The 25,457-nt window shown below is 40.5% G+C and overlaps 2 protein-coding genes across 5 annotated transcripts; one reads left to right on the top strand and one right to left on the bottom strand.

Annotated features, from left to right (window-relative positions):
* Positions 1-1,453: 1,453 nt before the first annotated feature.
* BORA (BORA aurora kinase A activator) lies at positions 1,454-18,245 on the bottom strand. Of its 4 annotated transcripts, none has more exons than XM_075591019.1 (12): positions 17,891-18,245; positions 15,169-15,362; positions 13,189-13,295; positions 12,458-12,503; positions 11,694-11,775; positions 10,748-10,813; positions 10,066-10,122; positions 8,029-8,261; positions 6,155-6,308; positions 4,555-5,135; positions 4,182-4,313; positions 1,454-2,719 (listed from the first exon to the last, which is right to left on the bottom strand). In XM_075591019.1, exons 2-12 carry the CDS (start codon positions 15,313-15,315, stop codon positions 2,651-2,653), a joined length of 1,674 nt encoding a protein of 557 aa, XP_075447134.1. In that variant the 5' UTR covers positions 15,316-15,362; positions 17,891-18,245; the 3' UTR covers positions 1,454-2,650. The 4 variants fall into 4 exon arrangements, with proteins under 4 accessions (XP_075447134.1, XP_075447133.1, XP_075447135.1 ...); XM_075591018.1 differs by lacking the exon at positions 17,891-18,245 and adding an exon at positions 17,031-17,430; XM_075591020.1 differs by lacking the exon at positions 17,891-18,245 and adding an exon at positions 16,553-17,015.
* Positions 17,407-22,028, top strand: MZT1 (mitotic spindle organizing protein 1). Its single transcript, XM_075591022.1, has 3 exons — positions 17,407-17,580; positions 19,188-19,333; positions 21,446-22,028. Exons 1-3 carry the CDS (start codon positions 17,532-17,534, stop codon positions 21,467-21,469), a joined length of 219 nt encoding a protein of 72 aa, XP_075447137.1. The 5' UTR covers positions 17,407-17,531; the 3' UTR covers positions 21,470-22,028.
* Positions 22,029-25,457: the final 3,429 nt, after the last annotated feature.

Here is a 25,457-nt window from a genome sequence, read left to right on the forward strand (position 1 = left end):
TTTAAAATAAGGCCAAACATCCACAATTTAACACACACAATTCTAGTCCTAATTTGTGTTCTCATAAGTCTGCATCATATTTTATTTTTTATTTTTAAAGTGTTATGACTTTATTTTCAAAAGTTCTCAACTTCCCTTATTACTGATCACCTAAAATGTTAGAATATAGCGCCCCTGTGCATAGACAAATGAAATGCATCTAATTTAACCAGTGATCCAATCCTCTCGGTACCCACTGGGAAGCAACACCTCACTATCCTGAAGACGTATACAGTAGCTTCCCGTCACACAAACCCGCACCGCTCTTCTGTGCGCAGGGTTATACAATACACCAGACGTGTTTGAGATCACAGCAATTACTTTTCCCTAGATCACCGTAGCGCGCCATGACAAATTAGTGTTTCATAGGTCACTGGTTGAAAGAATTTGCCTATTTGCATACACTGCTTTCTGCTTGTACCCAAAGTACTAAGATGTTCTACCAATCCACAGCTACTACATAAAGTGCTGCTGTACCTGTATTTCTTCTGGGGCGATAGGAAGTTCATGTACAAGCTGAACAGCATATTTGGGGTAGATTGATGTAAGTAGTAATGCAACTAAACTTAAATAATAAATATTATGCAAACACTTATTTGCATTACTCCGTTACAATTAAAAGCTACGGAATGTAAACTACTTCATATAAAAGCAGTTCTCATTTAATTCACATTGTATAAAAGACAACGGGTGGGAATCACCGCAGTATCTGCGATATCGCGGGTGAATCGGTGATACCTGCCATTCAAGCCGATGGCCGATGACTCCCAGTCAATGTTAGTCTGTGCTAATTTCCATAATCAGGGCAAGATTACTCACCTAGTTCTCCATAAAGAGAAAAAGTGTATTAAGAACCTTACTAAATAATAGCAGATCTCATTATTAACACTTGCAAATCAAATGTTTAATGCTTTGTACGAGATTGAGGTATTAAAACTACAAGTAGTCCGGCTACGGCCCCAGTCACTGCGTGTACACGCCTGGCGGCACATGCACCGGTTTCAGACGCGATCTGTGGTCTAGGGGGACGTGTGGCCATGACATCACACAGCTGGTTCGCCCTAATTGGCTGAACCGCCACTGTAACGTGCCCATCGCGCCATGACAAAAATCTTGGGTCTTTTGGGAAAGGTGGTCATGCATCGCGCTTTCTGCAGGCAGTGACTGGGGCCGGCCTCAGGGCTGGGCCATATCTTGTACGCGTAGCGCCCACAGCCGCGAGCAGTGGGGACGAGGCCTTCAGTAAAGTAAATGTTAGTGTGGTGTTTACTCACTTTTAGTCACCAAGAATATAGTAGGAATTCATACCAGTAATGCAAGTGAAATAATAGGTTTCCAAGTAGTGAAAGGATCCTGCACGGACATCCCTGGGAATTATTAAACCCCATGGAAAAATGGAAAAAACAAAAAAACGTTTTAATGACAAAAGCTGCACTTTAATCTGTGAAAATACAAAAAGCAGCATAAACACGCACATGAATATTTAATCTTTAAACTGATCTTTATGAGTCTTGATTTTTTAATTAAAAAAATAGATATGTCTCATGGTAAATATGTTTAAAGAACTCTTATTTCATTTTTTGCTCCCATTACTAGACAAAGATGCACAGAGAATAAAATTAGCACAGATAATTGAAGCAGCAAATTCATCAGACACAGGAACTTAAACATTTTGCATTAAAAATTAATTCAGAAGTGTAAACAGAACGTTGCCTGGTCTCGCTGCACTAACAAAATGGTCAAATTATATTTCTATTTTGGTGTGTAGTTTTAGGGCAAACAAGAGATATATTTTGGGTTTTAAGGAGTAGATTGAAACTAAAGTCAATTTGTAGGAACACTCCAGCAGTGTGTCCTCATCCACTCAATTATCTACATGAAAAACAAATCTTTTACAAAAATGTCAGCATTAAATTGCTAAAAAAAAAAATATATATTTTTTTAGACGTGGTGTCTTGTAGCTTACCATCCATCACGGCCAATATATAGTGAACCCGTAACCTACTAGAGCAGAAGTAGGAAGCAGGTAATTGGCTGCAGTTACCAGACAGTGACGCTTACATTGCGATCCCCTCTGACAATGAAGATGTTACCATAAAGTAATAAAATTTAAATATTTGTTCTAACAGCAGCTCAGAAAGCCAGGGAGCATTTCACATTAAAAGAACTCTGCCAAAAAGACTAATTGTTATTCCTTCTTTAAAAGCACATCCATAACTCTTTATTTACCCTACAATTGTGACAACCCCTTTTATATTTCAATGTAAAAACAATAGGCGTGAAGAGGACACGTACAGATACATGGCTGAGCTGGAATGTGGTTTAGTTGTCAAAATCCATCGTCCTTTAGTCCTGAAGCACTGTATTCTGCAGCTTGTCTATCCAATTCCATAAGAGTCACAAGAAATGATGGAGCAGGTTCATGAAAATGTGATTGTGCACAGACGGCTATTGATGAGCCTGTTTTCATGGAATCAGTGGTACCACACCTCATGAATGTACCCTTAAGTGATTGGCTCCAAACCGTCTTTTCACAGTCGAAGGTACAATGATGATTGTGTTCAAGTCATTCACAGGCTTTTCAAAATAAACCGTTCACTTGCTGGGATTTTTAACGGTTATTACAGGAAACAGGCGACAAGTCCTCCTTCAAGCATTTGTGATGGGCTTTGTAGCCGTACTAGAGGGGAAACACATAAATACATAAATAAAATGTAGCGTAGCAGACACACACCAAGTTAAAATAAGGTCCATTAGAGGGGATTCCAAACATTCAGAAAACTAGTCAACGATTCACATAACAGGGACATTAGGTTACTTTGTGGAGGATCAGACGGGGAAGAGGGTATGAGCTACTGTATATCCTTTTGAGCAATAATATGACAACTGATGCACATTAAAAAAATGCAGATTACATGCAGCAATATGAGCACCTGTGATAGCAAGTGGCACGGTCAGACGTACCATAGGCATAAAAAAAAAAAATTACATTGCTAAACGTTTTTTGATGTTGCAAACAGGCTGCTGTTTGAAGAGTTCGGTCTTAAAAAATAAATAAATAAATCTAGTGCGGATTGCTGCTTTAAGTATAACCTGAACCGGTGCAAGGTCAGGGGACCCCCCAGTTCCTGACATATTCTTGCTGAAAGCAGAAAATATGTCCAATGTGGCCAAAAGGGTTTGTGTCCAAAAGAAAGTTGCGACATCAGATAACAAGCTGTAAAACCACACACACCCACACACACACACACACACACACACACACACACACACACGAAAAAAAAAAAAAAGCCGCTCGGTTCTATTAAGAATTTTTTCAAGTCTTCAAAAAAAGATTCTTGAAAGGACTGAACAGTCCATTTTGTGTAGCCCCTTTGGTACTACTATATTATTTAAAGGATTATAATACTACATTATTGAATTCAGCAAAACATGCAAAATCTTATGTTCTTTTTTTTTTTTAAGAAATCAGTGCAGTATTAGATAGTGACTTTTTTTTATTTATTTTTATTCAACTCTGTCAATTGTAATGTGTTTTATAGAAATCAAAAGATGCTTTAGGCCGCGCTTATAGCGTCTCCGTCGCCCGAAAACAAATGCATTGCCGCCGCGTGCGCTTATAGTGCCCGCGACGCCGTCAAAATATAACTTTCGCCGGTGGTGACGTCACCCGTCGTGTCGCCATCGACGGCACTATAGGCACGGCCTTAGCCCGCTTCCAAGCAGTGCAAGATCTTTGCAACACTTTCCTGTTTGGGATAATTTGTTGCCAATATTCCCAGCAGTTTGAGCTGTAAACTATAACAATAGTGTTCTTAGTAATATAAGAATACATTGTAGCTGCCGAGTTACACTAACTGAAGGCTTGATTGAAACGTGTTCAACCAGATTAGGCATTGGAGGTTACTTTAGCTGTTCACTGACAAGGTACATACACTATCCTGGTAAAGTCATCAAACCATGTTATAAAACGAACACATGTTGGCTACCATAATACATTCAGGGCTTCTGAAAAAGTCAGACTAGAATCTATGCTGGCATCAAAATACCATTTTGCGACCCGAATGAAGCAAAAACTGCTGTATAAAACGCTGCAATATGAATTACAAAATTAAACTATTTTAGAGCAACACACCACATACCTTGACCTTTAAATGTTGAGATTTATTCTGTATTTCATAAGTCTGCATGTCATTTTCTTTGCAGGTGCTCTCCGTGCCAATACCATCCATAATGCTAGAACCACACGTCTGTGTATTGTAACCACTGTCCACCTGATTGGACCAGTACAAAAATGAAATCACATTGAGAATAAAGCAGAAAAAACATTACTGTACCAAAGAAACACATTCTAATGCATAATTATTCTTTACAGCTAGCATAAATATGCAACATTCTGCACATATCTGTAAGCCACATTTCTGAATGTTCTCCATTTGAGTTTTGACATTGAATTCCCACACAATGTACATCTCAACTGATGAAACTCAGCTTGAAGTGCATTGTTGGCCTTACCTGGATAATGCTGCCGTCACACGGAATAACACTGCTCTCAGCTAGAGGAGACATGCACATGTGTGAGCTTTCAACACTAAACGTGCTGCCGGTCATGAAGCTGGTCATTGGTGTGTTGTCAGCCACTGTTGCTTCCTTAACCCAAGTGGGGTCATCTTCAATTTCCACAGGATCAACCATTTCTACAGTGTCATTGTCCTTCAATTCCTCCTGGATTTCTAGAGATCCTTGTACACATAAATCAGACACGGGTGGTACACTGGTTACCGTTTCCGTTACCAAATGGTCAACAGATGCAAAGTTATTCCTAGTATGAATCTGTACTGCAATATCCCCTTCAGGTAACACACCATTAGAAGGTGGAGAGTTTTCTTTGTCTTCCTCGTGGTGTTCAATTGTAAATGGTATCTGAAACAAGGAAGTCCGATACTGTGCATTTCCTCTGCAGGACCGTGGCCTTATTTGAAAGATGCTTTTGATTGGAGAACAGCCCTCAATATAAGGACTTCTGGCACAGGCATTAACCATAGACCTCGAGGTCGAAAGCATCTCTGGTGAAGGAAACGTCAACTTTTTTTGTTCTACATGCAAAACAGAATACCATCAATTAGAAATAACTCAGTCTTCCAACAAGTCTGATGAGATTTATTCTATTAATTTCTGATTTTTAATTTACCTGGTTTTGTCTTTAAATAGTGTGCCTACTCCATACTGACCAGCGCTTACTACACAGATGCCTTAAAAAGCTTTTATTATTTACCTGTAGCATTAAAATTACCACCCTATAGTAAGGTTTACTACACAAACAGATCTTTATTTAACCAAAATAAAATTAAAGTGTACTGGACATCACGGCAGAATGTGTGGAGAGAATTAATAGAAAAATAAAAAAGGTCTTTCTAAACAGCTGCTCAATCTATGGGCAAAATATATAAATACAAATTATTTTCTTGAGGGAGACCATGTGAAACAGGATAGATCTGGCTTAAGAAGATTTCGAAAAAAACAAAAATTTCTCCAGAGACTAGTCACTACAGGAATGTTTAAACTTGGAACATTATGGAGCGGACTCAAAACCTAATTGCTATCATAAAGAGAAACACACGGAGAAAAAAAAAAAAAAAAAGATAGATAATTGAAAATACGGTTTAAATGTTTGACACAAATTTCATACATTCCAAGCCATTAAATATGACGACAAGTATACTATCTTACAACTGGGTGTGAACTGATTAATTGATTCCATGATCCCTATTTCAGCAAGTCACCATTTTTGTGCCACTTGCATTACTTTTCAACAGTCTCAAAACCAATAAGAAAATAGCAGCCGCAACAAAAAGAAAGAACCCCCGATGACTCAGTTCAAGTCACACCTACGAGTGGTTCCCTGCCTTTGCTCACAGTTCGGGTTGAAAACTAGTTCAGTAACGCAAAACCAGTGAGCAGCAGTTATCCTAATCACATAAGATAGTCTTGAATTATTCAAATATGTACAAAAAGGTTCAGCTAATGTCTTCATGGTGATGCCAGAAAAGCTAAAAATGCCGCAACTCGGCATGAATTTAGAAAAATAAAAAGCAAGCAATACCTAACCACATACCTGCCATTGGCGTCTTCCCCAAGTGAACAGCTATGGGGGAGAACGATGGTGATGCAAAACTGGATGGTGATTTTTCTAAGAAAGTCGGGCTGGTAATACTTCCCAAGCTGTACGCTCTTCTCCCTCCCTGGATTGGGCTCGAAGAAAATTGACCCTTTGACAAAAATAAATAAATAAGCTATGTTGTGCATTCAGTATAGCACCATGCCCTTATAGTATCAGAGACAAAGGATATTGATTTGCCATGTACCAAATATGGCAAATCAGCTTGGACGTAACCACCACTGACATTGCTATGCATTTATCCTGAATCTGTGACCTTAGCTCAAATACAGCGACATTACCACTGAAGTTATGCATTGAAATGGCTGAACCCACTTTTAACCCCTTGGTTACCCAGGGACGTAGATACTACATCAAGGGACCTGGCACTTCGATTGCTCGTTTTTATGTAAAATCGAAAATCGCATTCTGAAAAAAAAAAATACAATCTTGCAGCAAGAGAAACTCCTCTTTGTCATCAGTAACAGAGAGGTTGCGAGTTTTACAGAATATAGATGTTAAGCTCCTGCCAAATATACGGAATCACCAATTTATCCATGAAATATCACCCAAGATGGATATGGACTTCTGCCTCAATCAATTGCCCTTTTAAATGAAGTCACAAACAAACTGCTTATGATTCAGTCTTCTGGTTGCCACAAATGGGACTAAAGTTTTAATATAATAATCACACACACACAATTGGATCTTGGTGGTTCCAGTAAAATCCCCTTACACTGAACCTCCCCACCCCTTTTGTTTAACCTCCTATGTCACAAAAAAGGAAAAATCGGAGAGCCCCTTGAGTCAAATCATACCTTTTCCCCCAGCTCGGGTGACATCCCAGTGTGTGTTATATATTGTATATAAAAATAGGGAAGACATCAGTGAATGTTTAAAATATCAATGAAGGGGCTAACCTTTGTATTACTGGCATTAGTTCACTTTGGAACACACACACACACACAAAACAATTAGACAAAAAATACTTAGTTGAAAGTGGATACATAGGAAGACTTGGCACACAATCCAGATTTTATTTTTTATTTTTTCCCCAGAAACCGCATCAGCATTCAGCCCATCACAGACAGACCCGATGACCACTATTCAACAAAAACATTAAGCTCAAGGAAGATCAGAAACAAGTAGTTTTAGCTAAATATAATGATACATCATTTGACATTTCCTGCAATGTGTTCTCTCCTAAAGAGGAATGAACAGTGATCAGATGTCAGAAGGCAATATGTCCCTTTTATTCCAAGTAAAGTTTTGATTCTCCTGCAAGATATGGTGGTGGAAGCCTGCGGGCCCTGACTTTTTGGCAAGACCACATTACACAAGCGAAACGGTTTAAAATCAGATTCTTTGGAGGATACCGAGTGAAAACAAACATTCAATACCATGGAACATTTCCAAAAAAAGATGTATTCAGCATAACAGTATTTGTGTACATAAGATGGATTTTTTTTTTTTACTTAGTTACCATGAAAGAAGTACAAAGGTCAGTGAAAGTGCAGAAAGAATTCAAAAGAACTCCGACCTCTCCCAGTTTGATAAAAGCTCACATTTATTTTAATTCTGGAACTGTGTGGGTAAACCCCCATGAAATTTTTTTGGGGTCATAACCTTTTCTGGACTATGTTTTTCCCTCTTGTGATTTTGTTTATTTGCTGCGCTTTGGCTTCTCCAAGACAAAACCAACAGGAACAGACATGCTCACAGGTCAGTGCTAACCCGCAAACAGAAAGAAACCGCCAGGAAGTGCTGATTTATTTTAAGTTATTCCAGTTTGCCTTTACGCCAAAGGATTATATTAATATAAACAGCCTTACCGAACTTGGCGTCAGTATAGGACTTCTGCAACGGACAGGAGACAGATCTATGGAACAGAGAACTCCGAGAGAAGTGGCTGTAGGAGCTTCGTAGGTTCTAGCCTGGGGAGAGGGTGGCGATGAACACTCGGACCCACTGCCATGTCCATCTAAAAACAACTTTCTTCTAAGTGATGAGGAGCTCAAATTTTCTGGGGATTGATCTGGATTTTGTTCAGCTCTAAAAAATCCCCCTGAAAAAGAAAAAATGTACGAGAGCTGTGCATGAGATACCAGGGTTTACAAGCATAGAAGCAAAGAGCGTGGATTAGCAGTTCAAACCTCTTATATAATATTTACAAGGATGCAAAAAGTTCACTTTTATTCTATACTTTGAGGTAGTGTGGCTCAGTCAACGCAGAAGGAGATGGCGTGTCATGCGCTTAAATACGTTAAATAAAGGGAAAGAACTCAGACATGTAACATGCATTTTTAATGTTTGCTTCACAACAAGATGTTTAAAAAAAGGCAATTCCTAACAAAAAAATAATTATGTTAAGAAGTTATCAAAATCACCTTTAAATCCAACTATGCTTAAAGCAAAAAACGGGTTGTTTTTAGCACTTTGGAAACCAAGCATGACTGTAAATGGGGGCGTGTTTACCAATAAAGTACTTCCTCTACCCTGTACCTAGGAGACAGACAAAAGTGGAGAGGAGGCCTTCGCTGTGCAAACTGTTGATAAACAGCAAGACAAAATGGAGTAGCAACTGGTAGTCTGACCCCTTGAAAGATGTCAATTCGGTAAAAAAAAAAAAAAAAAGCCAATTAATCACTCCGCGTTGGCTCTAAAACATGTTACTCGTTCAGTAGTAAGGAAGGAGCGGCTCTGTGAGTAAAGATACAGACTCTGAAAACAATGACAGAGTTTGAGGCAGGGGAGCCAGGTTCAAATCCCTGTATCACAGGTCTGCACAACTCGTAAAGCGAGAAGGGCTGAACTGCTCCAAGGAAAAAAAAAATTGGGCCGTACGGGTAAAATCACCATCATCTCTCATCATCATCATCCTCATATATGTCCCTCAACACCCCTCATCATCATCCTCATCTCCCCCACAACCCCTGACTACCAACCTTTGCGATACTCCCCATCTATCTCTCATACCCCCATCTCTCCCCCTGCACACCACACACATCACATCACCCTCCCCCCTGCACCTCACATCACCCCTCCCCTGCACCTCAAATCTCACCCGCCCCTGCACTTCAAATCGCGCCCCCGCCCCTGCACTTCAAATCGCATCCTCTCGCCCCCCTGCACTTCCCTTCCTTACCTTGGCGGCAGAGCAGGCAGGACTGCACGCTCTAGCAAGCAGCAGGCAGGAAGTGCCTCAATGCTAGAGCGCGCTGCTACCCTGCGAGGGGGAGCGCGAGTGACAGCGGGCTCGCGGGAGAGGGTGACAACACACACACGATAGAGTATTTAATACATACTGTAGACATTAAAAGGCTATTTAGGGTTCATATCTAGATGAATAAGGCCGCATCCATGGTGGGTGCGTTCGGCTTCACGCACACCTCTAGCTGGAGCGATTTGTGCCCTATAGGCAGACATGATGGGGGAGGCGTGGCGTCATGGATCTGGTATGTCCACATTGGGCGCACCACTCATGTGACTCGGCCGTCGCGTGACAGGAACACATTTATTTCCTCGCGCATCGCGAGCACTTCTCACCGCGCACTCCAAGGACAGCATCAGAGGCCCTGCATTTTGATCGCGCCGCGCGTTAACCATGGATACAGCCTGTGAGTTGGGTTAGGAGGCATAAACCCCTAATCCGTTCAAATGTTAAAAAGTAGCAATTTCCACACAACAGTATGTCACGTAGATGGCACGGGACGTGACGGGGGGAGATAGAAAAGGGGTTTCCAAGAAAATATTCCTGAACTGGCTGAAGTTGCCGTTTCACTATACAAATATCACATGCACACTAAACATTGGTTTTAAAAATACCCAACGGTTTTGGTAAGAATTTAGCTTACATGTGGCACACTTACCCAACACTTTTTCCAAATTAAAACCAACTGGTAATGACAATTGTGTTTGACAACCAACTGTAAAAAAAAAAAAAAAAAAAAAAAAGGAAATGCTGTGTGACTGAAAGATACACAAGTGCATAATTTATCTAGGTCAGTGTTTTTCAACCAAGGTTTCCCCTCCCCCTTCATCCCTAAAGGGGTCTGCAATTTTCAGGTCATTTAAAAACTATCAAATTCAAAAGACTTTACAATGCATCTGATCTCAGACGCGCTATTAGAGAGAGTTGGGGTTCCTCAGAATTTCACAATAAAATTATAGGGTTCAAAAAAATATATGTTTTTTTTTATTATGTATTTTTTAAACTGTCAAAAAACACTGATTTAGGCTAAAAAGCAGACCGTAACCATGGTGTTGCCAACAACTTTACAAGCATAGCAAAATACTAGTATCTAAAATTCAAATTGCTAGCACCAATCTCACCGTTTCATTAAAGCAACTCAAATGTAAAGAGGCCCTAACCATATGGGGCTATTTCTTTAAACCCTTTGTTACTTATTTGCATTCTGTTAAAAAAATGATGCTCTCTTCTCCTCCACGTCTGCTGAATTAAAGCACACACAACTTATGTTCATCTGTTAGCCTAATGAAACCTGTATATAGACATCCCCTATATGTGGATATTTGCCCTATTACCGTCACCTGTGCTCTTTCCAGATGGTATGGATTGCTCTCTTCCTACGGGCGACTCATTAATAAGATCAACACCTGTAATTACAGAAATGTTGTGTTTGTTCTGAAATGTCCAGCAGAGAAATGAAATCGCAAACTGTACATAACATTCAATGATCAACTTCAAAATAATTTCTGCACAGATATCCTCTTCTGTGCCGGCTTCAGCAACATTGGCAGAGCTACAATGGCACGGGAACAGGAGAGGACAACTTATTGTTCCAGCAGGTGAAGAAGACGACTCCAAGAGGTATTGCAAAACCAATTGCATGACCCCAAAAAGAGAGCGCGTGGTCCTAAGATAAAGAACCCTCGGCATTGAAGTTGACACGCTCATTTCGGTCCTGGAAAGCACCTTGGGAAAAACGGACAACATGCTGTTTTCTTGTTGGAGGTCACATGCAATTGCCAAAGAAAGGCAATGACAATTCAATAGAAGCAGTGAACAGAGCAGAAAGCATTCATAAAAATCAATATCGCTTTCAATGCAAGAAAAAGATGTTACACCTATAGGCCTATAACAGAAGTCTGCTGGAAATGTCACAAAGAATTGTGATCACCTATGCACTTTTGTAAGTTGTAAAGAGCAATTTACAAACACACACTAATTTTGCAATTTGTGTGTGTTTACCGTGTTTAATATTGAAAATATGTATCAAAGAATTGGTCAGGAAAGTAGCATCACGTTATTTGGTATAATAAAGCACCAGGAATCAGCCATCAAAGCAGCTGTGCCAAGATGTATCAGGTACATAGAATAGCAGAAAATATACCACAACACTGGGCTGACAGATGACAATACAATTAGGCGTTTTAAGACGGACAGTTCATGATACAGCATAGACCACGTCATTAATGTCACGATAGCACAAGGCTGAATAACGTATTCATTAGAAACATTTCACAAGAGACCTACATTTTGTAGAATGAAACTGTGAGGCTTGCTTCCCTTCATTCAGTGTCCAAGGGGAAGGAACTATCGTTCTGTGTGAAAAAAACTGAAACACAGAAGTGATACAGGACTGAGTACCTCTCATAAACTGGACAATCTGTAAAATGAGGCTACAACTGGACTTCCAAGCCTTTGAGAGTCGGAAGCCCTCCAACACTTTGCGATCGCAACGTCGAGGACGGAACGGAAGAGGATTTCTGTAGGGGGGAGGGGGAAGGAAACTTCCCCTTTAAAGCGAGATACACACACACACACACACACTTATTTATTTCTGACTAGGTGGGGAGCAGGGGGTCTCCAGAGCTGAACCGTGTCGATTTAAGCTCCTGGGACCCTCTGCTTCTGGACACCATTCAGCTCCAGAGAGCTTTTATTTATTTTTAAAGGAAAAGGGTCTTTTAAGGATTAACTTTACTGACCACTTCAAGTTCAGTAAGTGTGCATCTTAAACACAAGAAAATCACACACACTAAAGAGATCACGCTATGGTAAAAATTCAAGGCATGGAGACAGAAAATCCCGTTTTCCAGGACCATGTGAAAGTCATGGACTTATTCGAAATATTCTTTACCTTATAATTAAGTGATACATTAGGCCTAATTGAGCGCTAAACATTTGAATTAAACAGTAATGTATTTTAGAGGGACCCCACCCATTCGGAACTGAAATAGTTTTTTATAGCACAGGTTCACGTCAATCTGTGGTAATGTGTTATATTTATCAGTTACCTCTTCAATAGCCTTTTGTCTTCTGTCTTCTATTTCATTATCTATTCTAAACAGTTAAAAAAAAAAAAAAAATAGAAAAAAAAAATGAGCGCAGTAGTGTTTATTGAATAGAAATGTTTATATTAAATTGATAACTCTTGATTCATGACCGCAGACTGGACACTTGGTACATACTCTTAGGAATAAGTGGCAATATCATCTCCCTCTTATTCATGCTGTGAACCCCAAGGGGAAATATGGTACATCGCCTCCCAATCATTTTGCAAGACATAAAGTATTATTTAAAGCAACAATCCTCACAATAAATGATATTCAAAATAAAAATAAATTAAAAAAAAAAAAAGCCAGGATTGCTTCATTAATGCTGTGTGATTCTGTATAAAAGCAGACAAGTATAGAAAGTGGTAAAAAAAATAGGTTTTAATTTTAACCACGTTAAAAAAAAATGGGACTGCCCCTTTAAAGCAGGACAGGCCTTTTGATTGTCATTTTATTAAACCACCATTCTCCAACACGGTAAAGCACCGAAAATCTAGGAGCCCTCTCTACTATCTGTTATTAGGGATTACCATTTCAATGTTTACAGAGCTATGCATCGACATTATCTGGGGAAATAAAATCCTAACCGATTCTTACACGCAATGAGCTACTTGGAGCCATTTATAATCACTCAAACTATGAGACATTTCTGGATACAACCATGACATCACAAATATTTGGGTGCAGCTTACTTTGCATGACTTAAATACAAAGCCTGGCGATGAATATCCTCTGCGTTAATTTCCACAGGGTTTATTGCAGCAAGTTGATCAATGGACCATCTAAATTGTCCTGGAGTCTGCAAAACAGAAAGGTACAGCTAAAATATCCATTATTCTGATGTACCAACTTGACAATAATGACACTTACTACAACTCCAAATTGTTAAAAACAAAACCCACACTGTCACTGGACAATGTTCAATCAGACACGCCAGCAGCGTAACTCTTCCACTGCTGCACAGACCTTTCTGGAACACCGTACGAGTCGGCTCCTGGTCTGGCTGCTCAGGGGAGGGTTCTGCTAGGGGCATGGCAGGATCCAGTCGTTTGACCACAGGACCTCAAAGTTTGTGAACGTCACATACCGAGATAGATATATATATCTATATATATATTTTCCAGAAAAAATGCTCTCTAGTGGGACTTAAAGCAGCTGCCCTTCAAAAAATGTTTTCCGTAGTCCGAATGGGAAATGTACTGGTAAAACGGAAAGTGTGTGTACATACACACCCACACACCTCAAGATGGATGCAGGGTCTAGCCAATAGAAAACAAACAGCATGGGTCACTTGTCCATTAACAAGTCAGTGACAAGTCTACACTTGACATTTTAAATTATATATTTAATTGTTTTCACTTATTGACACTCGTGCAAATGTACTATTTTTTTTGTTTGAAATTACATATCCACGAGTCATGGTGTTTTGTTTGCATGCGCTCTCATTTAACAGAAATGTTGTACAATTCGTAGCAAATACTTAAAACAAAAAAAAAATACATGTATATAATCTTTCCCAGTATATTTAGATTATCGATAAACTAATAAACATTTTAGATTCTGGCCGTTATAAAGTGCGTGAGTGGGTTATGGGTCCAAGCATTCAGTGATTTCTCGGCTTGACATAAAAGTCATCATGTTGAAGCAACAACCTCCCCTACTCTTTTTTTTTTTTTTTCCAGAATGCAATTCTCGGGGTGCTTTGGAGCTGAACCCCACTTTGTGAGATACTTCCCTTTCTAGATGCCTGTGTTTATGTTTCCACTCAGAAAAATCAAAATGGCCACCACGCCTGCCTTTCTTCCCACGGGCCAAAAGAAAGCTGTGACATCATTTGGGGATGGCATTGCAACTTCCAATTGGCCCAGGCAGACATCTTTGAACTTCCAGGAAGAACACCTGCAACTAAACAGGCAGTATTTCACGAACTGCAAGGCCACCAGAGTTAAATGTAGCCCGGTTTAGCGCAGACGACCCCTTGGTTCTATTTTTTTTCTTCCAAAGAAATATTTGAAATGGGAGGGATTGCGACTTCAAAACATTTAGACATGGTCAGTACCCAAATCTCTTCTTAGAATATGTAATTCATTGTTTTTATCAGGAAGAAAATAAACATCAGCATCAGAAACAAGTGCAGTGCATTGTAGTCCAGTTAAAGCAGCAATACTAAATTCCACACTTTCCCCCCCTTATTTATATATGTAAAGCATGTGACAATGTATAATTCTACATTCTTACTTAAACTACCAATCGTTTGGTCCTCCTGTTATAAATCTGTAACAATCCTGGTTGTGTGCCAAACAAAATGGCTGCCTTCTAACTTTTTGCTGCAGTGTGTGAGATGCTGCAATGTAACATTAAATTACTAAGTGTAACACTATTGTGACAGCTTTCAGACAGTCTGCAGTTTGGAACACAGCAACAGATCTGTTTGTGATACATTGCTGCCAAAGGCCAGAGTTAATTTGAAAAGAGAAAGTGGATATGACTTTCTAAATGGTTGCTGAAGCAATCAAAAGGAGTCTCAGTACATTAAAAAAAAATCATTACAAATGGCATGAGCTTAAAAATAAATGCATACAGTATTATCTAATACTAAAAAACGGATTAAAAAAATGGTGTTCACGTTTTGCTGCTTTAAGTGAATACACTAATTATTTGAAAGTACATACGGCTGAGGACTTTGTTGATTTAAATATAGTTGGACTAGAAACAAATGGCTCTTGCAGGCTGTAATAATCACTTGGACTCTCAAATGGATTCAGAATAGCTGGCCGGCCTGGGGTCTCCGGTGTTAACTGAGCTCTAACATCACTCATGACCGACTGATGGCGGCAGCCCGTGTGCTTCGTGCGGAAACGTCAACCTAGGAACAAAAACAATTATCCAGGGCAACATCTATGTACACACACACAATGTTACTGCTGAGGCAGCAAACTGGATGCACAATCAGAATGCAAGAAGTGGATTGTCATGAGGAAGAATATAAATGCAAATGTTTTGTCCTGGAATCCATGAGTAATTTTTACTTTGAACAAATATGCTGAGCTACACAATATTATCAGATTCGCTTCGACGGTCACACTTTATTTATAATGTTACTCTAAAGTATCATTAAATGGTTTCCAAATGTGTACTCCTAATACTGGACAACAGTTCTTTTACTGAAATTGTAACAGTGATTACACTTCTCTTTCAAAAATCTACATTTGTATCAGTTATGAAATATTTTGCATGTGCTCACATTATCTGAAATGTCCTAAGGACGATTGTCACTAAAGATAGAGTCTAATGAATGTGTAAAGGTTCATTATTCCAAGAACAAATGTTAGTGTATAGCAAGCAGGGCTCTTCAACCAGACATGAACACGTTTAGGAATAGAGGGACACACGCTTATTATAATGTAACTTTAGCTACATTTAAAGACGTGAAAATTCATATTTCAACATTTTGCAATATATCAGGTATTATATTACCCTAACTTATAAGGTAGTTTTAGTGTGGAAAGAGGGAGTTTTAGTGTGGAAAGAGGGAGTTGCACTTTGCCCCGGCTAATGTCAGACTTGTTGCTTGGGTAGCCGAGTACAAGGGCCAAATCAAGGCCGCATGTAGCCTGCGGGCCGCCAGATGAAGAGCCCTGGTCTAAAATATGGATATTAGATGTTTATACACATGCATTTTATTTAAACAGTTAATCCATTTACATTTGTTTTAACTGCTATGGTAATCTGCTCCAAACAAACAACGATTAGAACTTTCTGGTCTTGGATGGGGTATTTGTTTGCATGCTTTTGTCTTTAGGGGAATTACATTGAAGGAAACCAAACAGAGCAACCATTTGCAGTTTGCGAGTTACGATGTAAAAATTGTGTGTATTTGTGTATGAAAACACATGTACACACGTATATATTGATTATATAATATTTTGTGATCAGATAAAAGCGCATAAAAAAAATCTGTTATATCTCTTGTACTGCTCCAAATTAGGATTATTAAATCAATACGGAACTGCAAATGAGGTCAAATTAGCACAGTCAATAAAAATCAGAAATTACCATTGGATTATAGTTTGTATTGAGGCAGTAGATTAGCATTTCACTGTGTATATAAGGACATATACTAATGTCTGGTTATGAGGGGAGGTGTTGGGGCAGTAGATTAGTATTGCACTGTTTATACTGTGTAGGGACAGGTACTAATGTCGGGTTATGAGGTACGGTATTGGGGCAGTAGGCAGTGGTGTTGCACCGTGTATATACATACGGTCAGGTTATTACTCTTGTTATGAGGTATAGTATTGGTGCAGTAGGTAGTGTTGCACGGTGTATATAAGGTCGGGTATTAGTGGCAGAGTTATTAGTGGCAGAGATAGAGCGGAGTTATCGGTGCTGGGAAAAGACTTGCGCTTTGCTGCCGGAGGAAGGTTGGAATTGTTCTGCAGCCCCCGAACCCTGACGTCACGGCTCCAGAACCCTCGTTGCGTTCCAGCACGGCCGTTACACACAGCTCGCCCGCCCCCAGTCGGCCTCTCACCGCACTTCTCCGACTCCTGCTCCCACACCGGCGGCCGCTCCCCTTCCTGCTCCCGCTGCTCGCCCCGCCGATAACACGAACTCACACACGCGGTAATCAATGTACAGTAACAGCACGGTGATTTCCGCTGCCTTTCCGCTTACTCACACCGCGACCAATCAGTACTCGCCGCTTCCGCCGGCCAATCATAAGACACGAAGGGGGTAGGGGCGTAGGTTGCTGCACGGCCGACCAATGAGGCGAAGACCTCCGCGCAAATTCGAATGTGAGCCCCGCCTCCTCGAGGCGTCACCATGGGAACGGGACAGGCCCGTGCCGGTGTCCTCCTATCCTATTGGACAATAAGTCCCCCCGTCCTGAGCGCTGAGAGGTTTGTATGTATACAGGGCGCGCTGGCGCCGTGCGTGAGACAGCGGGGTCACCGTACTATCGCCCCACAAGCCCCGCACTTACGTCTGCCTGGGACGTCACTTCCGGTGGAGACGCTTCTCTCGGGTCACCATGGCGAGCGCGCCCGGGAGTGTGAGCGCCGTGCGGGAGACTATGGACGGTCAGTATGTGCACACGGGTTATTGGGCTAGAATAGGTATGATGTACTAATGCAAACACCCCCCAGAGCCGCCACTGTTTATCACAGTTTACTGTATATGCAGAACAAAAGAATAACATTAGCAACGGTGTCACTCTATAACACTAATAGTACAACTACCATGACGCCTCACAGGGCCTTCATCCCCACACCTTACTCCCTCAACACTGTGTACTCGGGAGTCCCAAGAGTTCCCCTCCCACCCAAGTTTGTGACAGCGCTGCCCACTAAATTGAGGTGAGGGTTGGTACACTTGTTGAGATGACGGTACCTGCTGGGTGTGTCCACACCTGGGCGCGCAGATGATCTGTACTTGGGGTCCCTTTCCTGAAGGATGATCCCACGTCGCGGTCCGTCCGTGGCTCCCGCATGGAGTGATCCACCACAGAACAGTCTCTGCTCCTGATACTACAGAAGATGATCCACCTTCACAGCAATGGCCAGGATATAACGCTTCCTGACTGTGACCCTCACTTGTCTAGGTTCTACAGGACCCTGTCCCATGCCTAAGGGGAGTCCCTGCAGCAACCACAAGCTGAGGTCACCTGGGAACTAGCTGGGGCCTAGGGAAAATCTCTGGCCTAGTGCAGGAGCCACTTGCTCCCTGCACATACACCCGACCCTGTCTGTGTCCCAGCTCCAACTGAACTTCCTCTCTGAGTGTGTCAAAATGTATCTCTTTGCAGGGGAGTCTGTAAGCCCTATTGGCTCCCTGGTGTCACGTGTGTGCATGCCCCTATGCATCCTGGGGCTTGTAGTCCCTTGCGGAACTCTTTTACATTAGGGCCGCGATCGCAACTGCGCATGCGCGAGTCTCTAATGCCCGCCGCCTGCAACTGCGCATGCACAACTTCTGGGAGTCCCTGCGCTTCGGAGCGCCATATTTGCCATTCCTCACTCTCTGTAATGGCCGCCACAACTCTGCTGCGCATGCGAGAGCGTGAACACGGCCAAGATGGCGGCGCCCCCTACGGAGATAAGTATCTTGGGAAACAGTGAGTCCTTGGAGCTAAAATTAATGTGGTTCTGCTCCTGAGAACCCCTGCTTCAATCCTGCAACACATACAAAAAAAGGAAAGCGGGATTGCTGCTTTAAGGCTACGGCCCCAGGCGGCGTGTGCACAGACTACAGCAGCGATCGGCGGTCTGCAGGGGAGCCATGATGGGGAGGGGGGTCATGATGGGGAGGTTTGGACATGACGGGGCATATCTGGTGATCGTGTCACGGCACTGGAAGACAAAATTTTTGTCTTCCCTGGCAGTGTACCCGTCAGTGCTCTTTGTGCACCCACACACACAGCCACTGCGTCCTGCCCCATAGAGGGCAGTGGTGTGTGGCGCGTGCACTGGAGACCTGGTCTAAACCAGAGTGTTCAGGCTAGATAGGGAGAGTCCACGTCTTGTGATTATCAGCTCCAGAATTGAGGCTTGTGATGGCGCAAAATGTACTCCCCTCGAATGAGGCCCCAGGACAGACATAAACATAGCTGCAGACATGTCGTCTATTTGAAGGTTTGTGGTTTGTCTGGTTTCTATCCCATATGAACCTACATTTTGTTTTAATGCAGTCCTGCTCGAAATTTCAAGATTATTGAACACTGGTTTGGATATGGAAACCCTGTCAATTTGTGTGAGATTGTGTGAACAAGGAATTAATCCGGAGGCCTTATCATCTGTTATAAAGGAACTGCGCAAGGCGACTGAAGCTCTGAAGGTAAGAGCCTTTGCAAGCAGGTTTGTATTAGCTCAGTGTAACGAACCACATGTAAAGACTGGGCAATGCAGATTAAAATGTATGTTGTAACAAAAAAAAGAAAATCTAATCTTCCCACATCTATGATGAGATTATCCCCAAGTGTTTACCAGTATAATTTGTATCCTTCTAAACATACTGTATACAAAGATCATGTGAATAACGGATTTCTAAATTGTAACCATACCCTCAGTAATGATCATAGGAATGATGTAACAAGTCAGTTTCCAAAACTGTGTGTGATTTTAATTCTAGTCTAGTATGTGTGACTGGTTATTAATATGACGCCCATAACTCTGCATTTCTAAACCTATATAGCATTGTTTGACTCCTTATGTTGCCTAGACTTTTTTTGTTTTTCAATCAAATGACATGTTTTTATTTTAAACATGTTATCAGTTATATGTTGGCAGAGACTTCTAGAGTTGGAGAGTGAATGAATCTCCTAATTTGGGGTACAAGTGGAATTTCCCAGGTTTTGTCCTAGAAACCTATGATACTGTCTTACTCCTATAAAAAATAAATACTGATCTGTACATTTATCAAAACAGCCAGATCTAATCTAGAAGCAATTTGTGAGCTAGCAGTTGCAGAGTTTGGAAGTGCACATTTTTGACATGTAGAAGACATTACTTTTCAGGATATGAAGTATGGTACAACTAAAGCAGCAATACATATAAATCCTATGTTTTTTTTGTTTTTTTTTTATATTAAGCTGTTTTGTAATATTAGATATTTACTGCATGGCTCCCTCAGCCCCATTACACACACTCTTTATGCCTTTTTTAATGAGTTTTGATTTATTAAGATCACATTGAAAATATTGTTTGTTGTTTTTATTTAATACGTCAGTTGTGTAGTATTGTGTGTGTGTGTGTGTGTGTGTGTGTACCACTCTATATGCCTTTTCTTTTAATGAGTTTTAATGTATTGAGAGTAAAGCAATAAACAATGTTTTTGTTTTTCAAAAAGAGACCAAAAAACGGTAAACAGTATTTTCATTTATTTAAAAAAATTTAAATGTAGGGACCTAATAGACCGTGTTAAATAGCAAGTGTCTACTGTAATTAGAACAAATTATAAATACACACTTTTTCAGCATAGTCGGCACAAGTTTCGTGCCCGTTGTCATCACTTGAGAAGGTGTGCAATATACTACACGCATCAATGTTATTCCAAAACATTTTACAGGCAACGGTGGGTTGTAACCTGGATCTGTTCACACCAGAGGCGTTATCGCTCAATACTACTAATGAGTATTGGATAAGATTTATTAAGCTACATTACACTGCCAGTGTGTGCGGTGCTGTATGTAATCCAATAAATATGTAGTGACACCCTGCCCTGCAGCGCTTGCAGTAAAAGTTTTGGGATTTGTTGTACTGAAAGATAAAGCCCCATATTTATTTATTAGGCCGTGCTCAGCCATAGGGGGTAATTCTATATAATCCAACGTTGCGTTTCAACTGTTTTTGGCCAAAAAAAACCACTGACGTCAGTTGATGCTTCAGAGTATATAGAATGACATCCTTGCAACCAGTGTGGGTACAAGGCCCTATTTGCATCTCCCCCCCCCCCCCGCTCTTCGCCACAAAAATAAAACTGTTTGCCCGGGGATAGAGCATCAGTAAGAGAGCAGCCCTCCTCCATCGACGTCATGGCTTAATGCGAGGCGTAGTCACATGGTGGCGCGTTGCCATGATAATGCGCCATTGCGTGACGCCGCAACGGTGTGTTGCTGTGACAATGCGCCGTCGGGTAAGTGAAATACTTGTATAGTGCCATTCATGTACATAGCGCTTCACAGCAGTAAAAAAACATATATGAGATAATGGGAATAAGCACTTCAAACAAAAAAGTAAACCTATTAGGAAAGGGAGACCCTGGCCCGAAGAGCTTACAATCTAAGTGGGATGTAGGGAGAGCTTGCAGAAACAGTAGGAGTGTGTTATGTTAAGCATGTCTGCTAGGGCCGGGTACTTTTGTGCTACTGAAATGCTTTGTTAGTTCCTTATTAATCGTGATCAATCCTTCCATTTCTATAGATTTGATATGATTTTGTGTTCTTTTCAGGCTTCTGAAAACATGGCAAGTTAATAGAGCTGGGGAAGATGCTTCCAGGATATCTCCTACTCCGTGCAACGTCATGGAACATGAATGTTACGATCTATTCAAAAACATCACATTTTAACACAATATAAATGATGTATCTTTTCTGTCTAATATGTTTTATTTATAGTTTAAGCCTTTGAGTTTGAAGAAGCTGTGTTTTGCGACCAATTAAATGGTGATGATTGGATTAGCATTTATTAAACATGGGTAATGTAGGATACGTCTATATGGTATATTGTTTCATCAAAACATTGCTATTAAAACATTTCAAACTGTTCAATACAGTATTTCAGATGCCCATTTCCTTAAAGTTTCACCAGGAAAAACTAAAATATCACACATGAAATACCGGCGTTTAATGTAATTTTTGCGTTTTTATATGTAAAACATAATTTTAGGTTTTTAATGTACAGTAATGCATATGTCAGTGTTTCCTGGTAATTTCCTGTGCATTTTGCACCAATTTTGTTCCACATGAAAATGTTTGCTTTTTGTAATGCTGAAGAATTCTTGACAAAATAAATTATTTATAATATTCACATAATATTGGTGTGCTGATAACTCATTTTTAGAAATATTTCTTAGTTCTAAACAAAATGTCCTGTTTATATGAACACCACACATCATATTACAAAGTCGTTTTGTGCATACAGCAGATATTGAAAATTTTTAGTGGTAATCCTGTATAAGAAACATGCAAAGTTCCTCTAATATTTAGCGGCATATATTAACTGTATACTAATTTATTTTTCCTTTGCTTTTTTTATCCACCATAATCCACTAAATTAATGAGTTTTAAAGCATCCTTTGATTTCTATAGCAGGATTTAGCACACCTCCCAAGCAGTGCAAGATCTTTGCAACACTTTTATGTTTGCGATAATTTGCTGCCAATGTTCCCTGCAGTTTGAGCTGTAAACTGTAACAATAGATAATATTACTGTAGTAATACAAGGATATATTGTACTGTAGCTGCTGAGTTGGCCATTTTGTTAGTCACACAATCAGAATTTTTACAGGTTTATGACAGGAGCATCAATTGATTGCCAGTTTAGGTAAATATGTAGAATTATACATTGCCACATTCTTTACATATTAAAGAATAAAGGGTGAATGTAGTATTGCTGCTTTAAGAGCCTCTCTTTGTTAAATATAAATCACCTGAACCCAGGAATCTTCTCACTGACAGCCCCAGAGATTGGGAATAAATATCTGAAGATCTCTAGTTTCTCTAGTTTATCTGAAGATCTCTAGTTTGGAACGAAACATAGATTAGGTTGAAAAAAAGACATCTGTCCATCCAGGTACATTTTTGATCCTTGTAGTTATATCTTAGAAGATATTCCAAGGTAAATAAAGTAAGACTCCCTTACTGTATACTGGATGTATACAGGCTACTGAGAATAGCAAATAACACAGGTATGAGCACTCCTCCAAATTATGTCATGCTTTTATTTAAATATCTTTAATCTGGGGTGATGCAGGAGTCAGGAGACCAATATTCAGACTTTGGAATCCCCAGACAAGGTGCGCTCTAAAAAATCCTCTATTTAGTATCCAAACAAATAAAAAAAGCTACACACAATTTACAATCCACTACCATATTCAAGAAGGCCATTGAAGAATATCATACTATTACAGGTAACTAAAGGGCTGAGAATGTGCAATCATACCAGACAATGGGACCTGTGGTTCTGGTTCCCTCACGGACCATATGGGGTAACCAGAATATCATATCCTAATGTGTATATATGTGATGACTGTGTCTACATAAAATAAGCATGATTATCAAAACCATAGATATAATCCTGAAATACACATGGTAAACCATTCAATCCATGTATATTTGTAAGAAATATTTATTCTGTGTGTACTACAGAATTGGTGTAACAAATTTCTGCTATTACATCTATTGCCAACTTTGTATTATTGCAATTTTCTGCTAATTCTCTGGGAAGAAAAGTAGAAGTCATGCTGCAGGATTCTTCCAGATTACCGGGAGAGGCCCAGAAGATACTATGCGGCTCATTCACTAAACTTCGAAAAGTGGCTTATAGCACTATAAATGCCCTTATTGTGCAATATTGCCTGTGTTGCTATTCACAAAGCGCCAATAACGGGGAAATATCGCACTAAAACAGCTTTTTATAGTACTATAACACTGGCAAAAACAAGCTGTGCGGTAAGCCAAGAAATGCCCGATATCGCATTTTTTTTTTTTTTGCCAGAAACTATTCACTAAACTAATATGCATATAGTACTATAAAAACTGCCAATGTTTTGGCGTCGGCTATATGAACTGCAAGATACAGAAAAGTTTATTTTAGTTTTACTGCACAGGATTGATAACGGAGGCCGGTGGGAGAGCCGGGGGTTCCTGGGTGTTCCTAAGGGCCCCCACATCTCAGAGGGTCACCTCCGGTATCAAACCTGTGCAATAAAAATTAAATTGCAGCCAATTTCATTACCCTAGCGGCTAACCGCTAAGGTAATGAAAGGGTTACAAATCGGGCACTTATTTCTTGTTGGTACAGGGGGTGAAGCTTGCAGTTGCCCCAGGGTGGGTGTTAAGGCCTTGCGCGAGGGTGGCAGTAGAAGTTAACTCCATCATTACCTTAGCGGTTAAAAAAGCTAAGATAATAAAGGGGTTAACCCCTCGCGCTACCCTCCCGCAAGGCATAAACATCCACCCCTTGTACCAACAACTCCACACAGGAGTGGGTAAAAGTGCTATTAACCAAAGATGGCTAATAGCACTATCCCCATTCAAAAAAACATTACAGTGCAATACATTAAAATAAATACAGCACAACCCCCCTCCCCCCCAACACATACAGTATTACTATTATCTGGATTTGGTTAATAGTGCATTTGACCATTAAAAAAAACAACCAGCATAAAGTAAAGTTCTACTTACCCCTGCCAGGATGTAGGCCGTCCTTGTCTTCCTCTGTGTCCTCCTCGTCCTCTGTGGGCAGCAACATTACAATAAATAAAAAACCTAATGGCCTCTAATCCCATAATCACCTTAGCGGTTAGTAACCGCTACAGTAATTAAGGCGTTAACCCCCTCCCGCCCTACTCACCTGGGAGGCCTCCCTGCGTCAACTATTCACCCCCTCTACCCATTGATTGGCACAGTGATAAACCATGCCCACAATATGGGCATGGATTGCCACATTGGCAATGAATGGGCAAGCTAAAAAAAACTGGCACAAAATAAAAAATGACATTTAAATAAACAAAAAATGCCAATAAACCAATTGATTGGCACAGTGGAAACCATGCCCATATAATATGGGCATGATTTTTTACTATGGCAGTCAATAGGCAACCTAAAAACATAACAATTAAATTAAAACAAGCATTTGGGAAAAAATGCATTGCTTATTACAGTGCTTATCTTTAGCCCGAAAGGGGCATTGATAAACACATTGGCAGTCAATGAGCATCCCAAAAAATTCCACAATTAAATAAAATACAATCAATGTGTTCCTTACCTTTGAAGTCTTCACCCCTGTCCTATACGAGCATGTACTCTTGACCCTCGACGCAATGCTCCTCATCAAAGAGAGACGTCTCCCCGATAAATTCTTCATTAATTTCTTCTGTCTTTTCATTCATTCTGTCTTCTTTCCTTGTAATACAATGGGGCAGATGTTGTCCCGTCGGCTTCTTGGAATCAAGAAGGGGCATGCCTTATGTAACGGGTATTCCACCCCACCCAATCTCATATGTAGTGTGGGTGAGTAGAACATGTATTGTTACCGGTGTGGTGCGTATACCTGCAGGCTCACAGGCAGTCTGAGCCTCCGCTAATGAGAGCCTGGGGTGAATCCTCTGGAACGGATCTTCGTTCAGCGCCTCCACCTATGTAGGATTCTATGGACGTGTAGAATGACCCTAACATAGGAACCCACTCAGAAACCACATACACAGTATTATGGATAACAGGTTTACTGAATGAACAATGA

This window comes from Ascaphus truei, chromosome 3, assembly GCF_040206685.1.
Source record: "Ascaphus truei isolate aAscTru1 chromosome 3, aAscTru1.hap1, whole genome shotgun sequence".
In the NCBI taxonomy this organism is placed as follows: domain Eukaryota; kingdom Metazoa; phylum Chordata; class Amphibia; order Anura; family Ascaphidae; genus Ascaphus; species Ascaphus truei.

Bases quoted from the DNA above. Each gene is read 5' to 3' on its own strand.
- MZT1 (XM_075591022.1), top strand. From the start codon at position 17,532: ATGGCGAGCGCGCCCGGGAGTGTGAGCGCCGTGCGGGAGACTATGGAC. The intron at 17,581-19,187 runs GTCAGTATGTGC...GTTTTAATGCAG, and splicing joins CGTGCGGGAGACTATGGACG to TCCTGCTCGAAATTTCAAGA. The intron at 19,334-21,445 runs GTAAGAGCCTTT...TGTTCTTTTCAG, and splicing joins AGGCGACTGAAGCTCTGAAG to GCTTCTGAAAACATGGCAAG.
- BORA (XM_075591019.1), bottom strand. From the start codon at position 15,315: ATGAGTGATGTTAGAGCTCAGTTAACACCGGAGACCCCAGGCCGGCCA. The intron at 10,814-11,693 runs GTAGGTCTCTTG...CTGTAATTACAG, and splicing joins ACAGTTTCATTCTACAAAAT to GTGTTGATCTTATTAATGAG. The intron at 10,123-10,747 runs GTGACGGTAATA...TTTTTTTTACAG, and splicing joins ACCATCTGGAAAGAGCACAG to TTGGTTGTCAAACACAATTG.